Below are 27155 nucleotides of genomic sequence, written 5' to 3' on the forward strand. Positions count from 1 at the left end.
TGAGGGAGGGCTGCCTGGCCTGGGGGTCTTGGTGGGATGACTAAGCCCCCCCTGAGCCCCCCAGCACCATGGCGAGAGGTTGAGGGTTTGGGTGAGGGAGTTATGACACTGTCACAGGCCACAGACACACGGCAGAGACCCAGGGGACAGGGAAAAATGACACATTCAAATACACTCTCTCAAATGCTCTCACACACACACACGCACAGACACGCATGCAACACCATACACACACAAACAAACACACATCCCCTTCTTCCTCTGAGATGAAATCCTATATATCTGTAGTATGGTTACATACAGGATCTAACTCACATAACAAGAACACCACATGAGGAAGAGAGAGAGAGAGAAAGAGACAGATGACAGAGAAAAAAATAAAAAAAGAAAGAAAGAAAGAAAGAAAGAGAGAAAGAAAGAGTGATGAGAGAGACCACGGCAGAATCCTTGGCACACAGAGCCCAGGAGAGAATGGCTGTCACGGACAAAACACCACATGAATATTTAGCAGGCATTAAAATGACAAAATATATATATATTTTTTAAATAGCAGGTTACAGGACAAAAAAAGAGAGATATTCCTGGAATTAGCAGTGGGACAAGTGCCCACCCCACACCGCCCACAACCTTCTTCAAAAGAAAAGCAGAGAGATGCTTTAAATAATGTGGGTTCATGGAGAGTCTACCAGTAAATCCAACAGATCAAAGAACCACCATCACCACCAGGCTCCTGCACAAGCTGTCAGAGCAGAGAGAGACAGAGAGAGCTATGTGAGCCTAGCTCACCCAGCCTAGTAACTGGCCTAGCACCTAGCCTAGCTATCTAAGCACTGCAGAGAGAGAGAGAGAGAGACAGAGAGAGCTATGTGAGCCTAGCTCACCCAGCCTAGTAACTAGCCTAGCACCTAGCCTTGCTATCTAAGCACTGCAGAGAGAGACAGAGAGAGAGAGCTGTGTGAGCCTAGCTCACCCAGCCTAGTAACTGGCAAAGCACCTAGCCTAGCTATCTAAGCACTGCAGAGAGAGAGAGAGAGAGAGAGAGAGAGAGAGAGAGAGAGAGAGAGAGCTGTGTGAGCCTAGCTCACCCAGCCTAGTAACTAGCCTAGCACCTAGCCTAGCTATCTAAGCACTGCAGAGAGAGAGAGAGAGAGCTGTGTGAGCCTAGCTCACCCAGCCTAGTAACTGGCCTAGCACCTAGCCTAGCTATCTAAGCACTGCAGAGAGAGAGAGAGAGAGAGAGAGCTGTGTGAGCCTAGCTCACCCAGCCTAGTAACTGGCCTAGCACCTAGCCTAGCTATCTAAGCACTGCAGAGAGAGAGAGAGAGAGCTGTGTGAGCCTAGCTCACCCAGCCTAGTAACTGGCCTAGCACCTAGCCTAGCTATCTAAGCACTGCAGAGAGAGAGAGAGAGAGAGAGAGAGAGCTGTGTGAGCCTAGCTCACCCAGCCTAGTAACTGGCCTAGCACCTAGCCTAGCTATCTAAGCACTGCAGAGAGAGAGAGAGAGAGAGCTGTGTGAGCCTAGCTCACCCAGCCTAGTAACTAGCCTAGCACCTAGCCTAGCTATCTAAGCACTGCAGAGAGAGAGAGAGAGAGAGCTGTGTGAGCCTAGCTCACCCAGCCTAGTAACTGGCCTAGCACCTAGCCTAGCTATCTAAGCACTGCAGAGAGAGAGAGAGAGAGCTGTGTGAGCCTAGCTCACCCAGCCTAGTAACTAGCCTAGCACCTAGCCTAGCTATCTAAGCACTGCAGAGAGAGAGAGAGAGAGAGAGAGAGAGAGCTGTGTGAGCATAGCTCACCCAGCCTAGTAACTAGCCTAGCACCTAGCATAGCTATCTAAGCACTGCAGAGAGAGAGAGAGAGAGAGAGCTGTGTGAGCCTAGCGCACCCAGCCTAGCTATCTAAGCACTGCAGAGAGTGAGAGAGACAGAGAGAGCTGTGTGAGCCTAGCACCTAGCCTAGCTATCTAAGCACTGCAGAGAGAGAGAGAGAGTTGTGTGACCCTAGCACCCAGCCTAGCTATCTAAGCACTGCAGAGAGAGAGAGACAGAGAGAGCTGTGTGAGCCTAGCGCACCCAGCCTAGCAATCTAAGCACTGCAGAGAGAGAGAGAGAGAGAGAGAGAGAGAGAGAGAGAGAGAGTTGTGTGACCCTAGCACCCAGCCTAGCTATCTAAGCACTTCAGAGAGAGAGAGAGAGAGAGAGAGAGAGAGAGAGAGCTGTGTGAGCCTAGCACTTAGCCTAGCTATCTAAGCACTGCAGAGAGAGAGAGAGAGAGAGAGAGAGAGAGAGAGAGAGAGAGAGAGAGAGAGAGAGAGAGTTGTGTGACCCTAGCACCCAGCCTAGCTATCTAAGCACTGCAGAGAGAGAGAGAGAGAGTTTGAGTTTTTATAAAACCTTTATTTTTTACTCAAGTGTTAACATAAATAATGACACACTGCCTTTTCAGAAATGAAACAACAAATGTAATTCCTAAACAAAAATAAATACATAACATATACATTCAACTTATTTCATCAGCAAAAAATAATTTCCCCTCTCTGCAGTGCCCAATTTTTTTCCATAGTCCCCTCATCTCCTAGGTACACTCCAGGATACTTAAAACCTCCCTTACACCATTCTAGCCCCCCTGGCAAAGCCATGATCCCTCCAGACCATTCTCCAATCTGTAAAGCACAACTCTTTTCCCAATTTACCTTTGCAGAGGATATTCCCCTAAAACGATCAACCATTAGACTCAAGCTATCCACCTCCGCTTGATTTTTCACTAACACAACTACATCATCAGCATAGGCTGAGAGACGAATAGGAGGAATATCCTCTGAAAAGTACACCCCTGCAATGCGACTTCTAATGCTATTTAGTAGTGGCTCTATAGCAATGGCATATAACATTCCTGACAAAGAACATCCCTGCCTAATACCTCTACACACTTTAAAAGGAGCACTCAAACCACCGTTAACTTTCAATACACTTTCAATGTCACCATATATCACCTTTATCATGGCAATAAAACCAGAGCTGAACCCAAACGCCTCAAGCGTGTGCCATAAATATTGATGGTCAACTCGGTCAAATGCCGTTTCCTGATCAATTGAAATTAGACCAGCATCCAACCCAATAGCCCTAGAGACGTCCAAAAAATCACGAATCAGAGAAATGTTATCCCCTATCTGCCTGACAGGAACACAGTAGGCCTGATCCGTATGATTTGCCCCATCACCTCCCTCAGCCTGTTGGACAAAGCCTTTGACAATATCTTATAATCAGTGCACAATAAAGCCACCGGCCTCCAGTTCTTCACCTCCCTCGGGTCACCCTTTTTGGGCAGTAGGGTGAGGACAGCCCTTCTGCAGCTTATTGGTAGTAACCCTCCGGTTAAACTAGCATTAACTACTTCTAACCAATCCTCTCCCAACATAGCCCAAAAAGACTTAAAAAAGTAAACGGGAAGCCCATCAATGCCGGGTGCCCTTCCATTTTCCATGCCTTTTAATGCAGTGTATAAATCATGCAAAGACAATGGTTGCTCAACCTGAGCTTCTGCAGCCACCTTTGGGAGCCCATTAAAGAACTGCTGTGTCACTGTTTTATCCTCTTTGTACTCACACTTGTAGAGCTCAGCATAGAACTCTACTGCCCTCTTTCTAATTTCACTAGGGCTAGTGAGGTCTTGTCCAACAGCTGATTTGAGACAATTAATAATTTTTCTTTGTCCATTCTTTGATGATGTTCTCTCTCACATGCGCCCAGGTGTACTGCCTTGTTCCTCCATGTTGACTCCGCCAAATATCACACAGGTCATGTGTTACAATGAGGCGTTTTAAAAAGTCCTTGAGGCTATATGAGGTTCTTGGTGATTTCTATCTAAATCGCTAACTGTGCAGTTAAAATCCCCAGCAATAAATAAATAATCTTCTTTGTTACATTTCTCAATGGTATTTGATAATGTCTCTAAAAAACATACCCTCTCAACTGTCACCACTGGGGCATATATATTTATCAGACGCATAGTGATGTTTTCATACCTTGCTCTAACTTTTAATAACCTCCCCTCAACCCACTCTTCAACCTCATATGACAAAGGCAAAAACCCTTTTGAGAACAAGATAACCACACTTTTTGAGTTTTTATGACTACACACCACTGTCCCCCACCCACTCCTGTTGCCACATAACTTCATTTTCCAAATTACTATGCGTGTCTTGTAGAAAATGTATGTCACTTCCCTTTCCCCTAATTAACTCATACACCATGGCTCTTTTTTTAACATCTCTTGCCGCATTTACGTTTAAAGAAGAAATCTTAAAACTGCTCATGGATGAAAAAAATATACAGAGGAAAATAGAGCCACCACATCTCTTTACAGAGTTAAAACTGCAACTGAACTCTTTCATTTTGTTTAGAATTTACATCACTTATCACTCTCATGACCACTTTCTTGAGTCTAGCAATTTCAGGGCTTTTCAAACATCCCCCTGTAATTTTTGACATCAGAAACTTTGCTGATTCAATAAACAATTCACGTTCAGGGAAAAAATCAGTTACATTGTAATCCTGCATATATTTCTTCTCTTTTGTCAACTTCAGAAATTGACGTATCTTCTCGATCCCATACCTCCCTTCCACCCCATTTATCTCACTATATTGTTGTGACGCGTCAGATGACTCACTCTCGCTATCCTCCCCAGAAGAAAACTCCACCATCTCTACAACTTGTTCATCTTCAACTGATTTATCAATCTCTACCTTTCTCTTAGAATTAGACCCTTCACCACCCCTTAAATTCTTAATTTTACTCCTTGGTATTTTGAAAACATCCACTTCCTTTTCCGTTATTTCAATCTCCTCTTGACCTCCAATTTAATTTTCCAGCACCACCTCAGCGACGGCAGTCGCAATCTCACCTACTGTTTCCCCTCCCTCTTTGTTCTGATCTACCACAATTGCCCCCGTATCCACAATGCCTTCCTCTCCTACTTTTCCAACCACATCTGCTCACCTTCTCTCTTCCCCTGCACCCTTAGCATGTTCATCCCTTCGCGGTGGTGCGTTAGTTGCACCAGCACTAGAGCTACTACTAGGCTCTGCGCGCTCATTCTCGGGACAACTACGCACCAAATGCCCCTCTCTTCCACAGCCAAAGCATTTCATTGATTCAGTAGATGAATAGAATACATAATCAAATCCATCAATCTTAAAACTGAACGCTAAATTCAGTTAATTTCCGTCCTTTTTTAAAATCATATGCACTTGTCTCCTATGAGACACAACATGTTTCAACAACAGAGATTTGCATCCAAAAAGAACCTTCTATATTGTAGATACGATTTGACCATGGCGAGATAACTCTCGCTCCAACGCTTCATCTCTAACAAATGGTGGCACGTGAGAAAGCATAACTTTCTTCGCCGGATTCATAAGCGGAAATACCGGCGTCTGTGTCTCCCGCAACACAACTCCCCTCTCAACTATCTTATTCACCTTTTCAATTGAATCTAAGAATATCACTACAGCGCAATTCATCCTTGAGGTTGATTTGATGCTATCATACCCAATGATAGCACCCACAGACAAGCTACATTCTTCCACTGAACACCCGGCCGCAGCAGGAATCTTTACTCCATGCCTCCGACTAAGTTTTTCAAACTCTACACTTCCGCGAGTGGCCATTGCAACCAGCCCCACCCGCTGGTTGTGCCCTCGCGAAAAACCAACCTCAAACATCCCACCACCCCTATACGTGCTTAGTGATAGTTAAACAAGATACCCTTAAAACAACTAAACTAATCAATATATATATATACATACCAAAACCTGATAGAGTGAAAAGAAATTCCATTCGCTCTCACAATCACTCCTGTTTGACGACTCACTCCCACGAGAGAGAGAGAAGGAGAGAGAGAGAGAGAGAGAGAGAGAGAGAGAGAGAGAGAGAGAGAGAAGGAGAGAGAGAGAGGAGAGAGAGAGAGAGAGAGAAGGAGAGAGAGAGAGGAGAGAGAGAGAGAGAGAGAGAGAGAGAGAGAGAGAGAAGGAGAGAGAGAGAGAGAGAGAGAGAGAGAGAGAGAGAGAGAGAGAGAGAGAGAGAAGAGAGAGAGAGAGAGAGAGAGAGAGAGAGAGAAGGAGAGAGAGAGCTGTGTGAGCCTAGCACTTAGCCTAGCACCTGCTACCTGAGCACTGCAGCCTAGTCTTAAGTAACACAGCACAACACTACAGAAATAGGCTAGACTTTATTATAGACTCAATTAGGAGAGACAGCGCTTCAGTAGTGTACCCTGAGAAGCAATAGAGATCCCAGAATAAGCTATTTTCCAGGAAGTTACAGTATATTCAACCCTCTCCCCTTCCCTTCCTCCTCACTCCTCTTCCTCCTCCAACTACATGTTCCACCTCTTCCCTCTGCAGCATGGTTGAATTCTTTCTCTGCCCCTCTCTCTGTGTTGATGTGCAGAGGAGAGGAAGGGGACTGTGCCCTAGAACAGGGATGAACTGGCTTGTTAACAGAAGCAGCACTTTATCAAAGAAACCAAACATTATTTATTTGTAATAATTCCACCACGTTTCACACTCACACTGGCTGACTGTCCTATCACACTGGCTGACTGTCCTATCACACTGGCTGACTGTCCTATCACACTGGCTGACTGTCCTATCACACTGGCTGACTGTCCCAGAGGTGGTTGGCTAGAGGGGCGATGCGGGAGAGACAAGACCAGAGGAGGAAAACAACCACTCACCAGCTCCACCAATGACAAGCCTCCGTAGCTGTGCGCCACGATAAAGACATTCCTGGCGGCAGCGTTGGACACAAAGTGGTCCCACACGTACAGCAAGTGTTCCTCGGGGGAGCTGTTTTCCTGTAACACAAGGACTTCACGTTACAGCGCCAAAACAAACACAAAACACAGGAGCAACAGAGAGAGGAAGATTGAAGAAGGGGTGAGACATCAGAGGCAGACAAAAATAGACAGATGGATTTAAAGACTGATTTAATTAAGTGATAATGCCAGAGAAGCAGGTGTTTGATGGATATATTGGCACGGGTGTTGTTAGTCCAAAGACCGGCTTCGAGGGCATTATCACTTTTATCCAACGGTTTACCAACATCTGCAAATAATGATTGACATATTTTCATTAGAAACATTTTTATTAATTAATTCATAGTATTGTATATAGTCACGATACACATCTAGGGTTGTCGGGGAAGCGACCCAATCGTTCAGTCTTTTGTTCTGTATCTATTGATGAGACCCAGTCATTCAGTCTTTTGTTCTGTATCTATTGATGAGACCCAGTATATTCAGTCTTTTGTTCTGTATCTATTGATGAGACCCAGTCGTTCAGTCTTTTGTTCTGTATCTATTGATGAGACCCAGTCGTTCAGTCTTTTGTTCTGTATCTATTGATGAGACCCAGTCATTCAGTCTTTTGTTCTGTATCTATTGATGCGACCCAGTCGTTCAGTCTTTTGTTCTGTATCTATTGATGAGACCCAGTCATTCAGTCTTTTGTTCTGTATCTATTGAGGAGACCCAGTCATTCAGTCTTTTGTTCTGTATCTATTGATGAGACCCAGTATATTCAGTCTTTTGTTCTGTATCTATTGATGAGACCCAGTCATACAGTCTTTTGTTCTGTATCTATTGATGAGACCCAGTATATTCAGTCTTTTGTTCTGTATCTATTGATGAGACCCAGTCATTCAGTCTTTTGTTCTGTATCTATTGAGGAGACCCAGTCATTCAGTCTTTTGTTCTGTATCTATTGATGAGACCCAGTATATTCAGTCTTTTGTTCTGTATCTATTGATGAGACCCAGTCATACAGTCTTTTGTTCTGTATCTATTGATGAGACCCAGTATATTCAGTCTTTTGTTCTGTATCTATTGATGAGACCCAGTCGTTCAGTCTTTTGTTCTGTATCTATTGAGGAGACCCAGTATATTCAGTCGTTTGTTCTGTATCTATTGATGAGACCCAGTCATACAGTCTTTTGTTCTGTATCTATTGATGAGACCCAGTATATTCAGTCTTTTGTTCTGTATCTATTGATGCGACCCAGTCATACAGTCTTTTGTTCTGTATCTATTGATGAGACCCAGTATATTCAGTCTTTTGTTCTGTATCTATTGATGAGACCCAGTCATTCAGTCTTTTGTTCTGTATCTATTGATGAGACCCAGTCATTCAGTCTTTTGTTCTGTATCTATTGATGAGACCCAGTCATTCAGTCTTTTGTTCTGTATCTATTGACGAGACCCAGTCATTCAGTCTTTTGTTCTGTATCTATTGACGAGACCCAGTCATTCAGTCTTTTGTTCTGTATCTATTGACGAGACCCAGTCATTCAGTCTTTTGTTCTGTATCTATTGATGAGACCCAGTCGTTCAGTCTTTTGTTCTGTATCTATTGATGAGACCCAGTCGTTCAGTCTTTTGTTCTGTATCTATTGATGAGACCCAGTATATTCAGTCTTTTGTTCTGTATCTATTGACGAGACCCAGTCATTCAGTCTTTTGTTCTGTATCTATTGATGAGACCCAGTCGTTCAGTCTTTTGTTCTGTATCTATTGATGAGACCCAGTCGTTCAGTCTTTTGTTCTGTATCTATTGATGAGACCCAGTATATTCAGTCTTTTGTTCTGTATCTATTGAGGAGACCCAGTCATTCAGTCTTTTGTTCTGTATCTATTGATGAGACTCAGTCATTCAGTCTTTTGTTCTGTATCTATTGACGAGACCCAGTCATTCAGTCTTTTGTTCTGTATCTATTGATGAGACCCAGTCGTTCAGTCTTTTGTTCTGTATCTATTGATGAGACCCAGTCATTCAGTCTTTTGTTCTGTATCTATTGATGAGACCCAGTCATTCAGTCTTTTGTTCTGTATCTATTGACGAGACCCAGTCATTCAGTCTTTTGTTCTGTATCTATTGATGAGACCCAGTCATTCAGTCTTTTGTTCTGTATCTATTGATGAGACCCAGTATATTCAGTCTTTTGTTCTGTATCTATTGATGAGACCCAGTCGTTCAGTCTTTTGTTCTGTATCTATTGATGAGACTCAGTCGTTCAGTCTTTTGTTCTGTATATATTGATGAGACCCAGTCGTTCAGTCTAAATGTTTTATTGACATCCTGGCTGGCAACGTTCTTATTGCTAGCCAGCCAACTACGGATAAATTACAGTAACGTCAAAAAGCTGATTCATGATTTCGACTGGCTGAGAAACGCTGCCTGTCTGTCTGTCTTGTCCCGAGACGTTCATTAATATGGGACAGCAGGAGATCCATTTTCAATATTGAAACAATGTTGCAAATGTTGGAGAGACAGACAGCAAGGTTCATACAAATCACCGCCGTTGAATACTAAACAGTCTAAAAGAAATGTGAGATAATGTCTCAACACTTTTTACAGTGTCGATCTACTTTATAAATTACCCGGCTGGGCTGATGCGACAGTCGATTGGGCAGTCAAACGGAACAGAGTAAATAGGCATTTTAATGTCAAAGATTTAGCCGGTGGCAACTTGTCGAAAAGACACCGGCTGGAATGTAGCTTTAACCAATCAACATCTAGGATTAGACCCACCCGTTGTATAAAGATAAACTAAATATGAGAGACAAAAAGAGAAAAAAGGAAAGTAACATAAATGGTTCTGCCACAGTAAGCATGAAGGCCTATTCCAGGGACAGTGATAAAATGAAACACTGCTGATGGCAGAGGGCGTTTTTTTTGGGGGGGGGATACTGACTGCTGCAGGATCGATGGAGCACCTGTATGGCGGCAATGGAGCACCTGTATGGCGGCAATGGAGCACCTGTATGGCGGCAATGGAGCACCTGTATGGCGGCAATGGAGCACCTGTATGGCGGCAATGGAGCACCTGTATGGCGGCAATGGAGCACCTGTATGGCGGCAATGGAGCACCTGTATGGCGGCAATGGAGCACCTGTATGGCGGCAATGAAGCACCTGTATGGCGGCAATGGAGCACCTGTATGGCGGCAATGGAGCACCTGTATGGCGGCAATGGAGCACCTGTATGGCGGCAAACACCCCATAGGTAGGCGTATTTTAAACCAAACTAAATTCCAACTCACACAAAGTATATGCATGAACAATGGTGAATCAAATCACACACATGCACTCGCACACACAAATCAGATGAGATTCAATACATCTGACCATAAAGTCCACACACGTGGGTTGTGTTTTAACGGAGCATCACTAAGTGCAATTGTTTGTGCCATGCTCCATCTTCAGCAGGCAAATAAATACCCTTTCTGTCATTTGGTGAAACCACTCCAAAGACATTTGAGAGCAAAAACAGTCTGGTTAGCTGACAGAGGGGGTAAATGGTAACAAAGCTTCATGTGCACTTAGCCTAAATGTCTGGGGCGGTTGTTTTACTCTATGCTGTGACTGACGGTTCTAGTGGCTTATCTGAGGCAATGGCTGTTTGTTTCATAAAGGTCAGGGGAAAATGCTGTGCCATTTCACTGAAGACACAGCTTACACCCACTCACACCCAAGCATTGAGTATTGAAAACAGACAAAATACTTTTCAATATAGTTGTTGATTCGCCGTTGTTATTGTGCTGGAGCGATCACGTGTGTGCGTGCGTGTGCATGTGTGTGGAGGTACAGTAAATAAACCTCTTGGCTTGTTTAACTAAAATCCCCTACGCAAAAATGTATGGGGAAAAAACAATTGGAATCATTTCTGCTTTAAATGTTTTTATATACAGTACCATTCAAAAGTTTGGACACTACTAATACCCACTACCCTACTAATTTATGGCTCTACACAGAATTCTGAAGCTGGTTGAGAGAATGCCAAGAGTGTGCAAAGCTGTCATCAAGGCAAAGGGTGGCTACTTTGAAGAATCTCAAATATAAAATATATTTTGATTTGTTTAACACTTTATTTGGTTACTACGTAATTCCACATGTATTATTTCATAGTTTTGATGTCTTCACTATTACTCTACAATTATAAAGAACCCCCTTTGAATCAATAGGTGTGTCCAAACTTTTAACTGGTCCTGCATAAAACATTCTATTGGTTGCAAGAATTTTGTATAATAATTTAAATACAAAAACTCTGTTTTGAATCTGGTGTCATTTTGTATACCAGTTCATAAACCATGTACCATGGAATCCGTACATCGAAAATATCTTCCCAACTACTTTGCAATCTATATGGCAAAATGTTTTGGTCCTTAAATGAGTGGTAAACTTTAAAAAAAAAAAATGTATTAACCAATTTTGGTTTTTAATGCAGGGTCGACAGAGAAATTCCTTACTTGACCCCCTTTCCACGTGACGTTTCCATATATTTTTGTTAGCTGCATGTGTGACATAACTCCACCAGTCCTATTTATGATATCATTTACAAATATTATATTGTTTAAAATGTTGTTTCCCCCCCCAAAAAAGTATGTTTTATCAAATAGTACATTTGAGTTCAACCATAATATTTGTTGAAAGGTTGTAATCAGAATAAAAGGAAAAGGGCCATTCCTGAACATGGCGTTAGACATTCTTATTAATCTGCTAGATAAACCAGTTAGGATTTAAGTATAAACTCTTGGCTTGTTTATGTTTGCTGTTGTAATTATATAAGGAGGGAGGGTGGTTGTGTTCAGAGCCAGACTCTACGGAGGTTGATGCATAGGTGGGTAACACTGCGCCCTTCCCCACCCTGATCAACATGGGAGGAGGGGTGTGTTGGGGTGGGGTGGGGGCAGAGTTGGCTGTCTGAAGGCCTGTGACAACAAGGCCTTTGAAGTCGTCCTCTCCTTCGCTGAGTCACCATTCATCTACAAGGGCTCTGTTTCACACATTACCTTCTTCATTTCCCTCATCCCTCGTAATTGAGAAGTAGACATTGGTTTGAAGCTAAATATGAAGAACATTTACATGGGCACCGCGATGCCTACTCTACCAAGGTTTTCCAGAACACAGCTTTGACCTACTACAGTAGCTATGTTGGTCTACTGTACTTCAAACAATGTGTAGGCAGGTTGACTAGGATTCAAAACATCTCAAACAGCGTAATTCATACTCTTGGAGGAGGTTCTCCCACAACAGTGTGATTTATACTATTGGAGGAGGTTCTCCCACAACAGTGTGATTTATACTATTGGAGGAGGTTCTCCCACAACAGTGTGTTTTATACTCTTGGAGGAGGTTCTCCCACAACAGTGTGATTTATACTATTGGAGGAGGTTCTCCCACAACAGTGTGATTTATACTATTGGAGGAGGTTCTCCCAAATCAGTGTGATTTATACTCTTGGAGGAGGTTCTCCCACAACAGTGTGATTTATACTATTGGAGGAGGTTCTCCCACAACAGTGTGATTTATACTATTGGAGGAGGTTCTCCCACAACAATGTGATTTATACTCTTGGAGGAGGTTCTCCCACAACAGTGAGATTTATACTATTGGAGGAGGTTCTCCCACAACAGTGTGATTTATACTATTGGAGGAGGTTCTCCCACAACAGTGTGATTTATACTATTGGAGGAGGTTCTCCCACAACAGTGTGATTTATACTCTTGGAGGAGGTTCTCCTACAACAGTGTGATTTATACTCTTGGAGGAGGTTCTCCCACAACAGTGTGATTTATACTCTTGGAGGAGGTTCTCCCACAACAGTGTGATTTATACTATTGGAGGAGGTTCTCCCACAACAGTGTGATTTATACTATTGGAGGAGGTTCTCCCACAACAGTGTGATTTATACTATTGGAGGAGGTTCTCCCACAACAGTGTGATTTATACTGCATACAAGTTAAAGTATTGGATTCGTCACACACTACCCTAACCCCATTACACTACCATTTCAAACTCTTTTATCCCTCTTGCTGTGTTCCGGTCAAATTAGACCGATTTACAAGTTCTCTCTGAAAAAATGTTGTTCATTTAATCGGTTGTCATAAGGTTCCATGACATTGTACACACAGGGCATCTGAACACACAAAATACATTGAGATGATTTCCATTACACTTTGGGTATTTTATTTAACTTTTGTACACCTGTGTTGTTCCAGGTCAAAAATGACCGGTCATTAGAAATGAATGGGTGAGACTACAATAAGTGTATAACATTGAGTTCAGTCACATACCCATTCATGCATGTGTGTTTGAGCACACACACACACCTCACTCCCCTTCTTGGCATCCATGGCAACCCCCACAGGAACCTTTCCCCAATAGAATATTTCCCCCAAGGGAACCACACCCGTTGGCATTCTCACAAACATACGCAACATTGTTTCAATAATATGTAGAACTTTTCTCACAGCTCTGGTATTTAATACAGCTTTTTTGAGGCCTTGCTCACAATTCATTCTGTGGCAGCACAATGACCAAACGATATACTGTATGTGAGGCTCTTGATCATATCTTTGATCATGATACTGGTGAGGAGGAAAGAGTCCTTGTTAAACTTTGACACAAAGTCGTCTGTGATAAATAGCACTATGTTTCATCTGAGCATTTGTTTAGTCAAAATAATCCATACATTATGCTTTTTTTAAACTCAAAAACAATTTGAATGAGCTCAGGTTAATAACAAATAGAAGTTCAAAACGTGTAATGTTCACATGAACTTAAGTTGATATAAAGATGTAACACAACATTAGGTGAAAATTTATGTATTATTATGGATTTATAATCAGCTATAATGGGGCGGTCATTTTGGACCGGGAACACAGAATTAATGAACATGAAACTAACACAACAGGAGGGTTAATTATATGAAAGCAAGCTTTGCTTTTATACTTTCTCAGCTACAGGTTGTGTTGTGTCCTGTCTGACAGTGAAATGTGGCGAGCTCTTACCATGGCTTGGACTATGGAGTAGGTAGCTAGCTAGCTATTGTTACAAAAGCCCATTGCATGCACTGTACGGTAGCAGAGTGACAATAAACGTTTGGTGTTGTTTTTGATGTAGCTAGCTAACTAGTTATGTTTTGTGGACAAACATAGGATTGGCATTTGGATGTGACTAACTTTAGCTAGCATATGTGTCAAGGTCAGCTGTTGTTGTCTGGCTCTAGCTAGCTAGCTAGGTAACCGGCTGAAATAATTTGTGCAAAAACATTCCATAACCAAATATAGCTAGCTACCATTCTTTGCCTGGTTGTTAGCTAACTGTTAGCTATCTTTTAGATGGCTGGTGTTAGCTAGCCATCGTTGGTTCTTAATGGTAAGAAATGGGCACGTGAAAACAAATTACACATTTAATAAAAACGGTTGCACCTGCAAACATTTGAAGTCTAACGGCCACTATATGGATGTTAAATTCTTGTTTTACTCCGATGTCTAGAATACTCTGAAAACTCAAATGTTAACAACCCTGTTAGAAATCTGGTATGTGGTTCTCACTAACAGCCGAATGCCCCCACAACAATTGAATAGAGACAAGAGCATCAAGGTATTTAAATGGCTAGGTGCTGTGTATGAAGGACTGTTCTGTGTGGCTCTAGCTAATCTGAAGTAATTTGTGTAAAAACCTTTCATAACCAAATATAGCTAGCAACCTTTATTTACCTCTCCGTTAGCTGTGTGTTCTGTGAGGTCCAGTTTCAGCATGTCACAGTATACAGTAGCTCAGATTTTTCTTTACGCTAGCATTTGACAGCACCGGCTTGATCGTCATGACAAACAGGTAGCGTCTTCCCCTTATCACCCGAGCACAGAATCCCGACAGCTGGCCCCAACGCCCACCCACCTCCTCTATTTGACTACCTGGCCCAATAACACTTTGCATTATCTAAACAGCATTTACATATTGAGGTTCTTATTTCCCAGGGTTAATTAGCTCTTGTGAAGCGGGCCACCCTCAGAGACTAGCTTCCTGTTACACGCCTGCCAAATGAGTTATTTCTTACTTTTCCTTTTTCCCCCTCTGGTCATCCAATGTGTGTGCCAGGTCTGACATTCCCTACTGCTCACCTGTTGCCAGCATCTTCAAGTGATGACTGTCACTGGTGTTTTGAAGTGCATGTGTATGAGTGCGGATTGATTGTGGCACTGTTGACAGTAGCCAACAGTGAATAGCGTATAGACAGTTTGTCCACACGGTTACCATATACCCAAAACTCCAAGATTGAAAAATCTGTACATTTATGTTGCTTATCTTACTTTTTGAGTGAATGATTCTTTGATTTGCATTAATTCATAGCCCTTTGGAGGAGTAAAAAATAGATCAAAAGAGTGATGGAGTGAGTCGCAGAGGAGAGGGAGACAGTGTAATGTAAAATGATTATCTCAGATCTAGCTAGCTGGGCAGGTTGACAGTCTCTCTCTCTCTCTCTCTCTCTCTCTCTCTCTCTCTCCCAGTAATCAGCGAGAAACACTGGGCTGATATAGCGTCTCTCTCTCGGTAATCAGCGAGGAACACTGGGCTGATATAGCGTCTCTCTCTCGGGAATCAGCGAGGAACACTGGGCTGATATAGCGTCTCTCTCTCGGTAATCAGCGAGAAACACTGGGCTGATATAGCGTCTCTCTCTCGGTAATCAGCGAGGAACACTGGGCTGATATAGCGTCTCTCTCTCTCTCTCTCTCTCTCTCAGTAATCAGCGAGGAACACTGGGCTGATATAGCGTCTCTCTCTCTCTCAGTAATCAGCGAGGAACACTGGGCTGATATAGCTCTCTCTCTCTCTCTCTCTGTAATCAGCGAGGAACACTGGGCTGATATAGCGTCTCTCTCTCTCTCTCTCTCAGTAATCAGCGAGGAACACTGGGCTAATATAGCGTCTCTCTCTCTCTGCACTCAGCCATACAGTCTCCCTTGTGTATAGTGTCACTCAAACCTAGTCCTCACTAACCAGTCAGACAAAGATCAGACAACTCGACCTGTGGCCATCTAATTAATACAAACACAGTTGTGAAAGCTCCATATACTGTACAACAGTGAGAGGTGCGTGAGACAGCAAGCAGGGAGGAACAGTAAGCAGTTGATTATGGATAATGGACCAGCCCATCTACAGATATAAGCGCAAACACAGGCACACACATACCATATTATCTCTCAAGAGAATTCTCATCGGTTATTGTCACAGCCGTGTATATCCCCCTCAAGCCGATACTACGATGGCCCTCAAGGAACTTCACGGGACTCTATGCAAACTGGAAACCATATAGCCTGAAGCTGCATTTATTGTAGCTGGGGATTTTAACAAAGCAAATTTGAGAACAAGGCTACCTAAATTCTATCAGCATATTGATTGTAGCACTCGTGCGGGCAATACACTGGATCACTGCTACTCTAACTTCCGCAATGCTTACCAGGCCCTCCGCTACCCTTCCTTCGGCAAATCTGACAACGACTCCATTTTGCTCCTCCAGTCCTATAGGCAGAAACTCAAACAGGATGTATCCGTGACAAGAACTATTCAAAGTTTGTCTGACAAATCGGAATCCACACTTTAAGATTGACCTCCGTCATCATGAAGTGCTTTGAGAGACTAGTCAAGGACCATATCACCTCCAACCTACCTGACACCCTAGACCCACTCCAATTTGCATACAGCCCGAATAGGCCCACAGACGATGCAATCGCAATCACACTGCACACTGCCCTATCCCATCTTGATAAGAGGAATGCCTATGTAAGAATGCTGTTCATTGACTACAGCTCAGTATTCAACACCACAGTACACTCCAATCTCATTATTAAGCTTGAGGACCTGGGTCTCAACCCCACCCTGTGCAATTGGGTCCTGGACTTCCTGACGTGCCGCTCCCAGGTGGAGAAGGTAGGATACAATATCTCCACTTCACTGATCCTCAACACTGGGGCCCCACAAGGGTGCATGCTAAGCCCCCTCCTGTACTCCCTGTAAACCCATGACTGCGTGGCCATGCACGCCTCCAACTCAATCATCAAGTTTGGAAACAACACAACAGTAGTGGGCTTGATTACCAACAACAACGAGACAGCCTACAGGGAGGAGGTGAGGGCACTCAGTGTGGTGCCAGGAAAATAACCTCTCACTAAACATCAACAAAACAAAGGAGATGATCGTGGACTGCAGAGGGAGCACCCACCTATCCACATCGACAGGACAGCAGTGGAGAAGGTGGAGAGTTTTAAGTTCCCCGGCGTGCAGATTGTGGACAAACTGAAATGGTCCACTCACACAGACAGTGTGGGGAAGAAGGTGCAACAGCGCCTCTTCAACCTCAGGATGCTGAAAAAATGTGGCTTTTCACCTAAAACCATCACAAACTATTACAGATGCACAATTGAGAGCATCATGTTGGGCTGTATCACCACCCGATACAACTGCACCACCCACAACCACAAGGCTCTCCAGAGGGTGGTGCGGTCTGCACAACCCATCACTGGGGGCAAACTACCTGCCCTCCAGGACACCTACAGCACACGATGTCACAGGAAGGCCAAAAAGAATAACAGCCACCCGAGACACTGAATGTTCACCCGGCTATCATCCAGAAGGCGAGGTCAGTACAGGTGCATCAAAGCTAGGACCGAGAGACTGAAAAACAGCTTCTATCTCAAGGCTATTAGACTGTTAAACAGCCACCACTAACATTGAGTGGCTGCTGCCAAAACACTGACTCAACTCCAGCCACTTTAATAATGGGAACGATGGGAATTGATGTAAAATATATCACTAGCCACTTTAAACAATGCTACTTAATATAATGTTTACATACCCTACATTATTAATCTCATATGTATACGTATATACTGCACTCTATATCATTTACTGCATCTTTATGTAATACATGTATCACTAGCCACTTTAAACTATGCCACTTTGTTTACATACCCTACATTACTCATCTCATATGTATATACTGTACTCGATACCATCTTGCCTATGCCGTTCTGTACCATCACTCATTCATATATCTTTATGTACATATTCTTTATCCCTTTACACTTGTGTGTATAAGGTAGTAGTTTTGGAATTATTAGTTAGATTACTCGTTGGTTATTACTGCATTGTCGGAACTAGAAGCACAAGCATTTCGCTACACTCACATTAACATCTGCTAACCATGTGTATGTGACAAATACATTTGATTTGATTTGGTTCATCCTTGGGAGCAATTTCCAAATGCCTGAAGGTACCATGGGACCATGCAGCCGTCATACTGCTCAGGAAGGAGACACGTTCTGTCTCCTTGAGATGAACGTACTTTGGTGTGAAAAGTGCGAATCAATCCCAGAACAACAGCAAAGGACCTTGTGAAGATGCTGGAGGAAACAGATACAAAAGTATCTATATCCACAGTAAAACAAGTCCTATATCGACATAACCTGAAGGGCCGCTCAGCAAGGAAGAAGCCACTGCTCCAAAACTGCCATAAAACACCAGACTACGGTTTGCAACTGCACATGGGGACAAAGATGGTACTTTTTGGAGAAATGTCCTCTGGTCTGATGAAACAAATATAGAACTGTTTGGCCATAATGACCATTGTTATGTTGGGAGGAAAAATGGGGAGGCTTGTAAGCCGAAGAACACTATCCCAACCGTGAAGCACGGTAGTGGCAGCATCGTGTTGTGGGGGTGCTTTTCTGCAGGAGGGACTGGTGCACTTCACAAAATAGATGGCATCATGAGGTAGGAAAATTATGCAGATCTATTGAAGCAACATCTCAAAACATCAGTCAGGAAGTTAAAGCTTGGTCACAAATGGGTCTTTCAAATGGACAATGACCCCAAGCATACTTCCAAAGTTGATGCAAAATGGCTTAAGGACAGCAAAGTCAAGGTATTGGATTGGCCATCACAAAGCCCTGACCTCAATCCTATAGAAGATTTGTGGGCAGAACTGAAAAAGTGTATGCGAGCAAGGAGGCCTACAAACCTGACTCTGTTACACCAGCTCTGTCAGGAGGAATGGGCCAGAATTAAACAAATTGTGGGAAGCTTGTGGAAGGCTACCCAAAATGTTTGACTGAAGTTAAACAATTTAAAGTCAATGCTACCAAATACTAATTGAGTGTATGTAAACTTCTGACCCACTGGGAATGCGATGAATGAAATAAAAGCTGAAATAAATCATTCTCTCTACTATTATTTTGACATTTCACATTCCTAAAATAAAGTGGTGATCTTAACTGACATAAAACAAGGAATTTTTACTAGGATTAAATGTCAGGAATTGTGAAAAACTGAGTTTAAATGTATTTGGCTAAGGTGTATGTAAACTTCCGACTTCAACTGTAAACAGTATGAAATAACACATATGGAATCATTGTAACCAAAAAAGTGTTATACAAATGGAAATATATTTTATATTCTTCAAATAGCGACCCTTTGCCTTGATGACAGCTTTGCACACTCTTGGCATTCTCTCAACCGGCTTTACCTGGAATGCTTTTCGAACAGTCTTGAGAGAGTTCCCACATATGCTGAGGACTTATTGGCTGCTTTTCCTTCACTCTGCAGTCCAACTCATCCCAAACCATCTCAATTTGGATGAGGTAAGGGGATTGTGGAGGCCAGGTCATCTGGTGCTGCACTCCATCACTCTCCTTCTTGGTCCAATAGCCCTTACACAGCCTGGAAGTGTGTTGGATCATTGTCATGTTGAAAAACAAATGATAGTCCCACTAAGTCTAAACCAGATGGGATGGCTTATCGCTGCAGAATGATGTGGTAGCCATGCTGGTTAAGCGTGCCTTGAATTCGAAATAAATCACTGACAATGTCACCAGCAAAGCACCCCCACACAATAACACCTCCTCCATGCTTTACCGTGGGAAATACACATGCAGAGATTATCCGTTCACCCACAACGCGTCTCCCAAAGAGATGGCGGTTGGAACCAAAAGTCTCCAATTTGGACTCCAGACCAAAGGACAAACTTTCAAAGTTCTTGAAATGATCCATATTGACTGACCTTCATGTCTTAAAGTAATGATGGACTGTCATTTCTCTTTGCTTACTTGAGCTGTTCTTGCCATAATATGGACTTGGTCTTTTACGAAATAGGGCCATCTTCTGTATACCCCCCCTACCATATCACAACACAACTGATTGTCTCAAACACATTCCAGGTGACTAACTCATGAAACTGGTTTAGAGAATGCCAAGATTGTGCAAAGCTGTCATCAATGCAAAGGGTGGCTATTAAAACAATCTCAAATATAAAATATTTTGATTCCTTTAACACTTTTTTGGTTACTACATGATTCCATATGTTATTTCCTTATTTTGATGTCTTCACTATTATTCTACAATGTAAAAAATATTAAAAATAAAGAAAAACCCTTGAATAAGTAGGTGTTCTAAAACTTTTGACTTGTAGTGTATGTATATAGTCTTATTCCATCCTTTTACTTAGATTTGTATGTATTAAGTAGTTTGTTAGATTACTTGTTAGATATTACTGCACTGTCGGAACTAGAAGCACAAGCATTCCGCTACACTCACAATAACATCTGCTAACCATGTGTATGTAATCAACAACATTTTATTTGATACGAAAGAGTCTGCTGACCAACGCCCTTGATCAAACTTTGCCTTGTTTGAAAGAGGAGGATAAAACAGTACAAAGACAACCAGTGCTTTCAGTTCCCCACCCATCCACACCCCTTTCATCATTGAGACCCACACACTCCCACAGTCCTCCAGAAACTCACTGTCTGTTTTCTTTCCCCACTTTCTCCTCTCTGTTTACAGGACATTTATGAGAAGCAGGGAGAGGAGAGAACCCAGCTATGGCCACAATAACAGCACTAACGCCAAGACAAACACCCCAGCCCACCAACCCAGGAAAGAATGAATCTAACAGTATCAACACACACTGACAAACAACCACTATGGGCTTCCCCTCCCTCCTAGGGCTGGGCGATATGGCCTAAACATTATATCTCAATAATTATTATTATTTATTTTTTTAACTTATGGGCGATTCACAATATATGTTTAGATTTCTGTTAAAAAAAACGTATCTAAATAAGCTTAGTTGTATAATTAAGGTCAATACACTGCATTTCAAACAGTCAGCAGTTATCTAATGAATTCAGGGCTTGTAAAATGACATCTAGGCTAAATATAAACCTTCCACAACCATCAGACCAACTAATAATGGCATTATTTCATCAAAATGGTTTAACCTTATTTGTAGTAATCACTGATGTGGCTTTCAAGTCTGTCTGTAAAAATGACATGTTGGTTCCAAATTGAACCAGAACCATATGCATACTGCATGTTCACTCATAATGACTCATTTATTGTGGCAGGAATTGCAGAAAATTAAACACAGGTCTCATAACCAGCTAATCTTTATATTTCAAGTTTAACCAACCTGGAACTATTTGCTAGTTAACAAAGTAGAACAGTTGGTTTTATGCTTATTGCACATTTATAAAACACAGATTGGTACTCCGGTTTTAGTAGTGCCTGCTCTATGCACAAATTGAGTTGTTAAGACATAAAAAGGGTGTAGATAGAAAGATCATCTTCTCGATCACAGTAACATAGTGGCTCCATATGTTTCGGCATCAATATGACCGATTCTGTTGGACCAAACCATAAATGCAAACAGTGAGTTGAAACCGCTTGTCAGAGAGGAAGAAGCAATCTCTCATCGTTGTTGTTGTGAGTGGCCGGGGCTTGATGTGTGTGTGTCAATGGGAAGGTGTACACAGCACAGAAGGAGTGAAGGAGACAAGGGCAAAAAGACAACGGCAGAACAAGCGCTCAAAAGAAAAAAGACAAATATTCTTGCAATACGGGCATGTGGAATATCGCGCTAAAACAAATTATAATCAATCCGTCTCCTTCCATCGATCAATCAAATAAAGGCCTTTTTACACCAGCGGTTGTCACAAAGTGCATATAGAAAAACCAAGCAATGCAGCTGTTCTCTCGCTCCCTCCCAGGAAATAGATAGTGCTCACACAGTCTACAGGTGTAGACTAAAAGTGAGCTGCTTACTTACAGGCCTTTGCCAACAACGCAGAGAGAATATATAGAACTAATAGAAAATAGAAACATAATAAATACACAATGAGTAACGATAACGTGGCTGTATACCCTGGGTAGCAGTATCGAGTCAATGTGCGGGGTTTCGAGGCAATTGAGGTAGATACAGTGCCTTTGCGAAAGTATTCGGCCCCCTTGAACTTTGCGACCTTTTGCCACATTTCAGGCTTCAAACATAAAGATATGAAAGTGTATTTTTTTGTGAAGAATCAACAACAAGTGGGACACAATCATGAAGTGGAACAACATTTATTGGATATTTCAAACTTTTTCAACAAATCAAAAACTGAAAAATTGGGCGTGCTAAATTATTCAGCGCCTTTACTTTCAGTGCAGCAAACTCTCTCCAGAAGGTCAGTGAGGATCTCTGAATGATCCAATGTTGACATAAATGACTAATAATACAATCCACCTGTGTGTAATCAAGTCTCCGTATAAATGCACCTGCACTGTGATAGTCTCAGTGGTCCGTTAAAAGCGCATAGAGCATCATGAAGAACAAGCAACACACCAGGCAGGTCCGAGATACTGTTGTGAAGAAGTTTAAAGCCGGATTTGGATACAAAAAGATTTCCCAAGCTTTAAACATCCCAAGGAGCACTGTGCAAGCGATAATATTGAAATGGAAGGAGTATCAGACCACTGATACAAGGCACTGTATGTACCAGTGGTACTCTCCTCCTCAGAGGAAGGGGAGGACCATAAAAATAGTGAAACATAAAAAAGTGATAATTTTTAGATAAAACTAAACTAAATACATTCATGTCACCAAATCATTGATTAAAACACACTGTTTGGAGGAATACATTAGCCCCAACAGCACTCTGTAGGGTAGCACCATGGGGTAGCCGGAGGACAGCTAGTTTCCGTCCTCACTTGGGTACATTGACTTTAATACAAAACCTATGAGGCTCATGGTTCTTACTCTCTTTCATAGATTTACACAGTAATGACGCTAACTTCGGAAAATATTTAAACCCTTTAACTTTTTCCACATTTTGTTATGTTTCAGCCTTATTCTAAAATGGATTAAATAAAATAACGTTTCCAGGAATCTACACACAATACCCCATAAAGACAAAGTGAAAACTGTTGTTTAGACATTTTTGAAGAAAAAAAAAATGAACAAAAAAAAATATTTATTTTACATAAGTATTCAGACCCTTTGCTATGAGATTCGAAATTGAGCTCAGGTGCATCCTGTTTCCATTCATCATCCTTGAGATGTTTCATCAACTTGATGGGAGTCCACCTGTGGTAAATTACATTGATTTGACATGATGGAAAGGCACACACCTGTCTATAAACGGTCTCACAGTTGACAAACCAAGCTGTGAAGTAAAGGAATTATCCGTAGAGCTCTGAGACAGGATTGTTTCGAGGCGCAGATCTGGGAAAGAGTACCAAAAAAATGTGTGCAGCATTGAAGGTCCCCGAGAACACAGTGGCCTCCATCATTCTTATATGTAAGAAGTTTGAAACCACCAATACTCTTCCTATAGCTGTTTGCCCGGCCAAACTGAGCAATTGGGAGAGAAGGACCTTTGAAGAACCCAATGGTCATTCTGATTAGTCTCGAGTCCCTCTGTGGAGGTGGTTGCACATCTGGAAGTTTCTCCCATCTCAAATGGTGGTGGCAGCATCATGCTGTGGGGATGTTTTTTAGTGGCAGGAACTGGGAGACTGGTCAGGATCCAAGCAAAGATGTACGGAGAGATCCTTGATGAAATCCTGCTCCAGAGGGCTCAGGACCTCAGACTTGGCTGAAGGTTCACCTTCCAACAGGACAACGACCCTACGCATACAGCCAAGACAACACAGGAGTGGCTTCGGGAGAAGTCTCTGAATGTCCTTGAGTGGCCCAGCCAGAGCCCGGACTTGAACCCGATCAAACATCTCTGGAGAGACCTGAAAATAGATGTGCAGCAGCACTCCCCATCCAACCTGACAGAGCTTGAGAGGATATGCAGAGAAGAATAGGAGCAACTCCCCAAATAGTTAAATAAAGGTTATAGAAAAATAAAAAAAGTGCCAAGCTTGTAGCATCATACCCAAGAAGACTTGATACTGTAATCGCTGCCAAAGGTGCTTCAACAAAGTACTGAGCAAACGGTCTGAATACTTATGTAAATGTGATATTTCAGTAGTTATTTTTTTGCCCAAATTTCTAAACACCGGTATTAGTTATAATAGTTAGTGCAAAAAGGGTCGAAGCAAATAGTCCGGTAAACCATTTAACTATTTAACAGTCTTATGGGGTAGAAGCTGTTCAGGGTCCAGTTAGTTCCTGATTTGGTGCATTAGTACCTCTTGCCATGCGGTAACAGAGAGAATAGCATATGACTTGTGTTGTGGAGTCCTTGACAATTTGTTGGGTCTTTCTCTGACACCGTCTGGTGTGAAGGTCTTGGATGGCAGGGAGCTCGGCCCCAGTCACTAACCTCTTTAACACCTTGTGGTCGGATGCCAAACAGTTGCCTTACCAAGCGGTGATGCAGCCAGTTAAGATGCTTTCAATGGTGCAGCTGCATAACTTTGTGAGGATCTGAGGGCCCATGCGAATTCTTTTCAGCCTCCTGAGGGGGAAGAGGCATTCTTCATGACTGCGTTGATGTGTGTAGACCATGATGTGGGCACCGAGGAACTTGAAACTCTTGACCTGCTCCACTACAGCCCCGCTGACGTGGATGGGGGTGTGCTCGGTCCTCCGTTTCCTGTAGTCCACAAACAGATCCTTTGTCTTGCTGATGTTGGAGGGAGAGGTTGTTGTCCTGGCACCACACTGCCAGGTCTCTGACCATCTCCCTGGTGGCTGTCTCATCGTCGTCGGTGATTAGGCCTACCATCGCTGTGTCGTCTGCAAACTTAATGATGGTGTTGGAGTCGTGCGCGGCCTCGCAGTCGTGGGTGAACAGGGAGTACAGGAGGAGACTAAGCATGCACCCCCAAGGGGCCCCCTTTTTGAGGGTCAGCTTGGAATATGTGTTGTCGCCTACCATCACCACTTGGGGGCATCCTGTCAGGAAGCACAGGATCCAGTTGCAGAGGGAGGTGTTTAATCCCAGAGTCCTTAGCGTTGTGATGAGCTTTGAGGGCATTGTGGTGTTGAATGTTGAGCTGTAGTGAATGAACAGCATTCTCATGTAGGTGTTCCTCTTGTCCATGTGGGAAAGGGTCAGTGTGGAGTGCAACAGAGATAGCGTCATCTGTGGATCTGTTGGGGCGGTATGTGAATTGGACTGGGTCCAGGGTGTCTGGGATGATGGTGTTGATGTGAGTCATGACCATCCTTTCAAAGCACTTCATGGCTACAGACCCTGACTTGAGAAAACGAGAAAGAGAGTGAGACAGAGAGTGGGGATGAGGTGTGTTTTATTTAAAGGGCTGACAAGTGACAGGTCTCCAGGTTACATGCAAACACACACACACACACACACACACCGCAGCTCTGTCTCTCTCTGAAGACACACTGAGTAAACACACCTGCAGCCCGCTCATTTGAATATTGAATGTGTCACTTACAGCGACGAACTGAATTATCTTCAATTGGCCTAATGATGAAATATTAAACAAGCGGCGGGGACAGGTGATTACATGGTTTGGTATTAGAACTGGAGCTATTTGAATGTGGACCTTCACTCAAAAACCTGTTTGTCCTGGATGTGGACTCTTCTAGACTTCTCTTCCCTTTCTTCCTTCATCTATCTTCCTCTTCCCTTCAGCCCTCTTTCCTTCCAGACACAACGGTCTGCAGGGTGAGGAGACGATATGGAGCAAATTAGTGGCAGAGATGGGAAAATAATGACTGTAGCATTGTGGGTAATTACCAGGTACTGCCTATGGAAAGTTGAGCTCAGAAAATAAATATGAGAGGCGGAAAGATAGAGGGGAGAGAGAGGAGAGATACAGAGAGAGAGAGAGAGAGTTCAGGGAAGAAAAATAAGGGATAATGTGTGTTAGACTGAGTGAGAGAAGTACGTACAGACACGATTAGAAGTGTGAGTGTACTCATATTCCATAAAGATTGATGGCGTTGAGACAGTATAGCACCAGAAACTTCCTGGAGTCAAGGTAAATCAGACAATATTTGCCGTGGGCATTGTTTCAACTCAATAACTCATTAGCAAAGTACAAAGGAAGTTACCCGGTTTGTCTCAGATTCTTAAGTGGAGAAATTAGAACTGCTCTTGGCTGCACATGGTCGAAAATGTCATCCCTGTGACATCTCTGCTGTAGCCTCTCGCTGGAACAGGGATTGTCAGATGAAATTACTTGAAGTCATTAATTGACAGCAGGTAAAGGAGTGTGGGTGGGAAGATAGGTCAGTGTTCGTTTGAGCTTGACCTGAGGCTGCAGTCGGCCTGGAGGGAGAGGGGAAAGTGGGCCAGGAGATGGATGTGTTTGATGGTTGACCTGAGGCTGCAGTCGGCCTGGAGGGAGAGGGGAAAGTGGGCCAGGAGATGGATGTGTTTGATGGTTGACCTGAGGCTGCAGTCGGCCTGGAGGGAGAGGGGAAAGTGGGCCAGGAGATGGATGTGTTTGATGGTTGACCTGAGGCTGCAGTCGGCCTGGAGGGAGAGGGGAAAGTGGGCCAGGAGATGGATGTGTTTGATGGTTGACCTGACTGTAACATCGGGAGCAGTGATCTGAGAGTTGCTACAGTACAAGGCTCTGTCCCACCCACACACCCAGACACCCAGAGTTGAGAGGTTAGTGAAGTTGCTCCCAGAGCCCCTCCCTGTCCTTGGATATGCTGAGCATAACATCCTTGCTCTAGCTGGGGTCAAAGGTCAAATAAGACATGTCTACATAATTGCCCCAGAGCACAGTGAGAGGTGGAGGGGTGAAGGTGAGACTGAGGCATTTGGAACCAGGTGAATACATACAATATATGCCTTGTGTGTTCTTATGTGTGCTAGTGTGCCATGTCTGTGTTTGAAACAAGCATGGTGTCTGCTGGGGGCGGAGTGTGAGTGTGTAGGAATCGGTGCCTGCCAGGACAGGATGTTTATTTTTATTTACCTTTATTTAACTAGGCAAGTCAGTTAAGAACAAATTCTTATTTTCAATGATGGCCAAGGAACAGTGGGTTAACTGTTCAGGGGCAGAACGACAGATTTGTACCTTGTCAGCTCGGGGATATGAACTTGCAACCTTCCGGTTACT

At 43.1% G+C, this 27155-nt stretch overlaps 1 protein-coding gene across 1 annotated transcript in view; it reads right to left on the bottom strand.

Annotated features, from left to right (window-relative positions):
- Positions 1 to 27155, bottom strand: part of LOC127907221 (cotranscriptional regulator FAM172A homolog) — a 396526-nt gene that overhangs the window by 214216 nt on the left and 155155 nt on the right. Inside the window, exon 7 of the mRNA XM_052461201.1 lies at positions 6735 to 6854. Within this exon, the coding sequence (XP_052317161.1) occupies positions 6735 to 6854 (120 nt within the window). The remainder of the gene's footprint in view (positions 1 to 6734; positions 6855 to 27155) is intronic.

Source organism: Oncorhynchus keta, chromosome 14 (assembly GCF_023373465.1).
Source record: "Oncorhynchus keta strain PuntledgeMale-10-30-2019 chromosome 14, Oket_V2, whole genome shotgun sequence".
Classification (NCBI taxonomy): domain Eukaryota; kingdom Metazoa; phylum Chordata; class Actinopteri; order Salmoniformes; family Salmonidae; genus Oncorhynchus; species Oncorhynchus keta.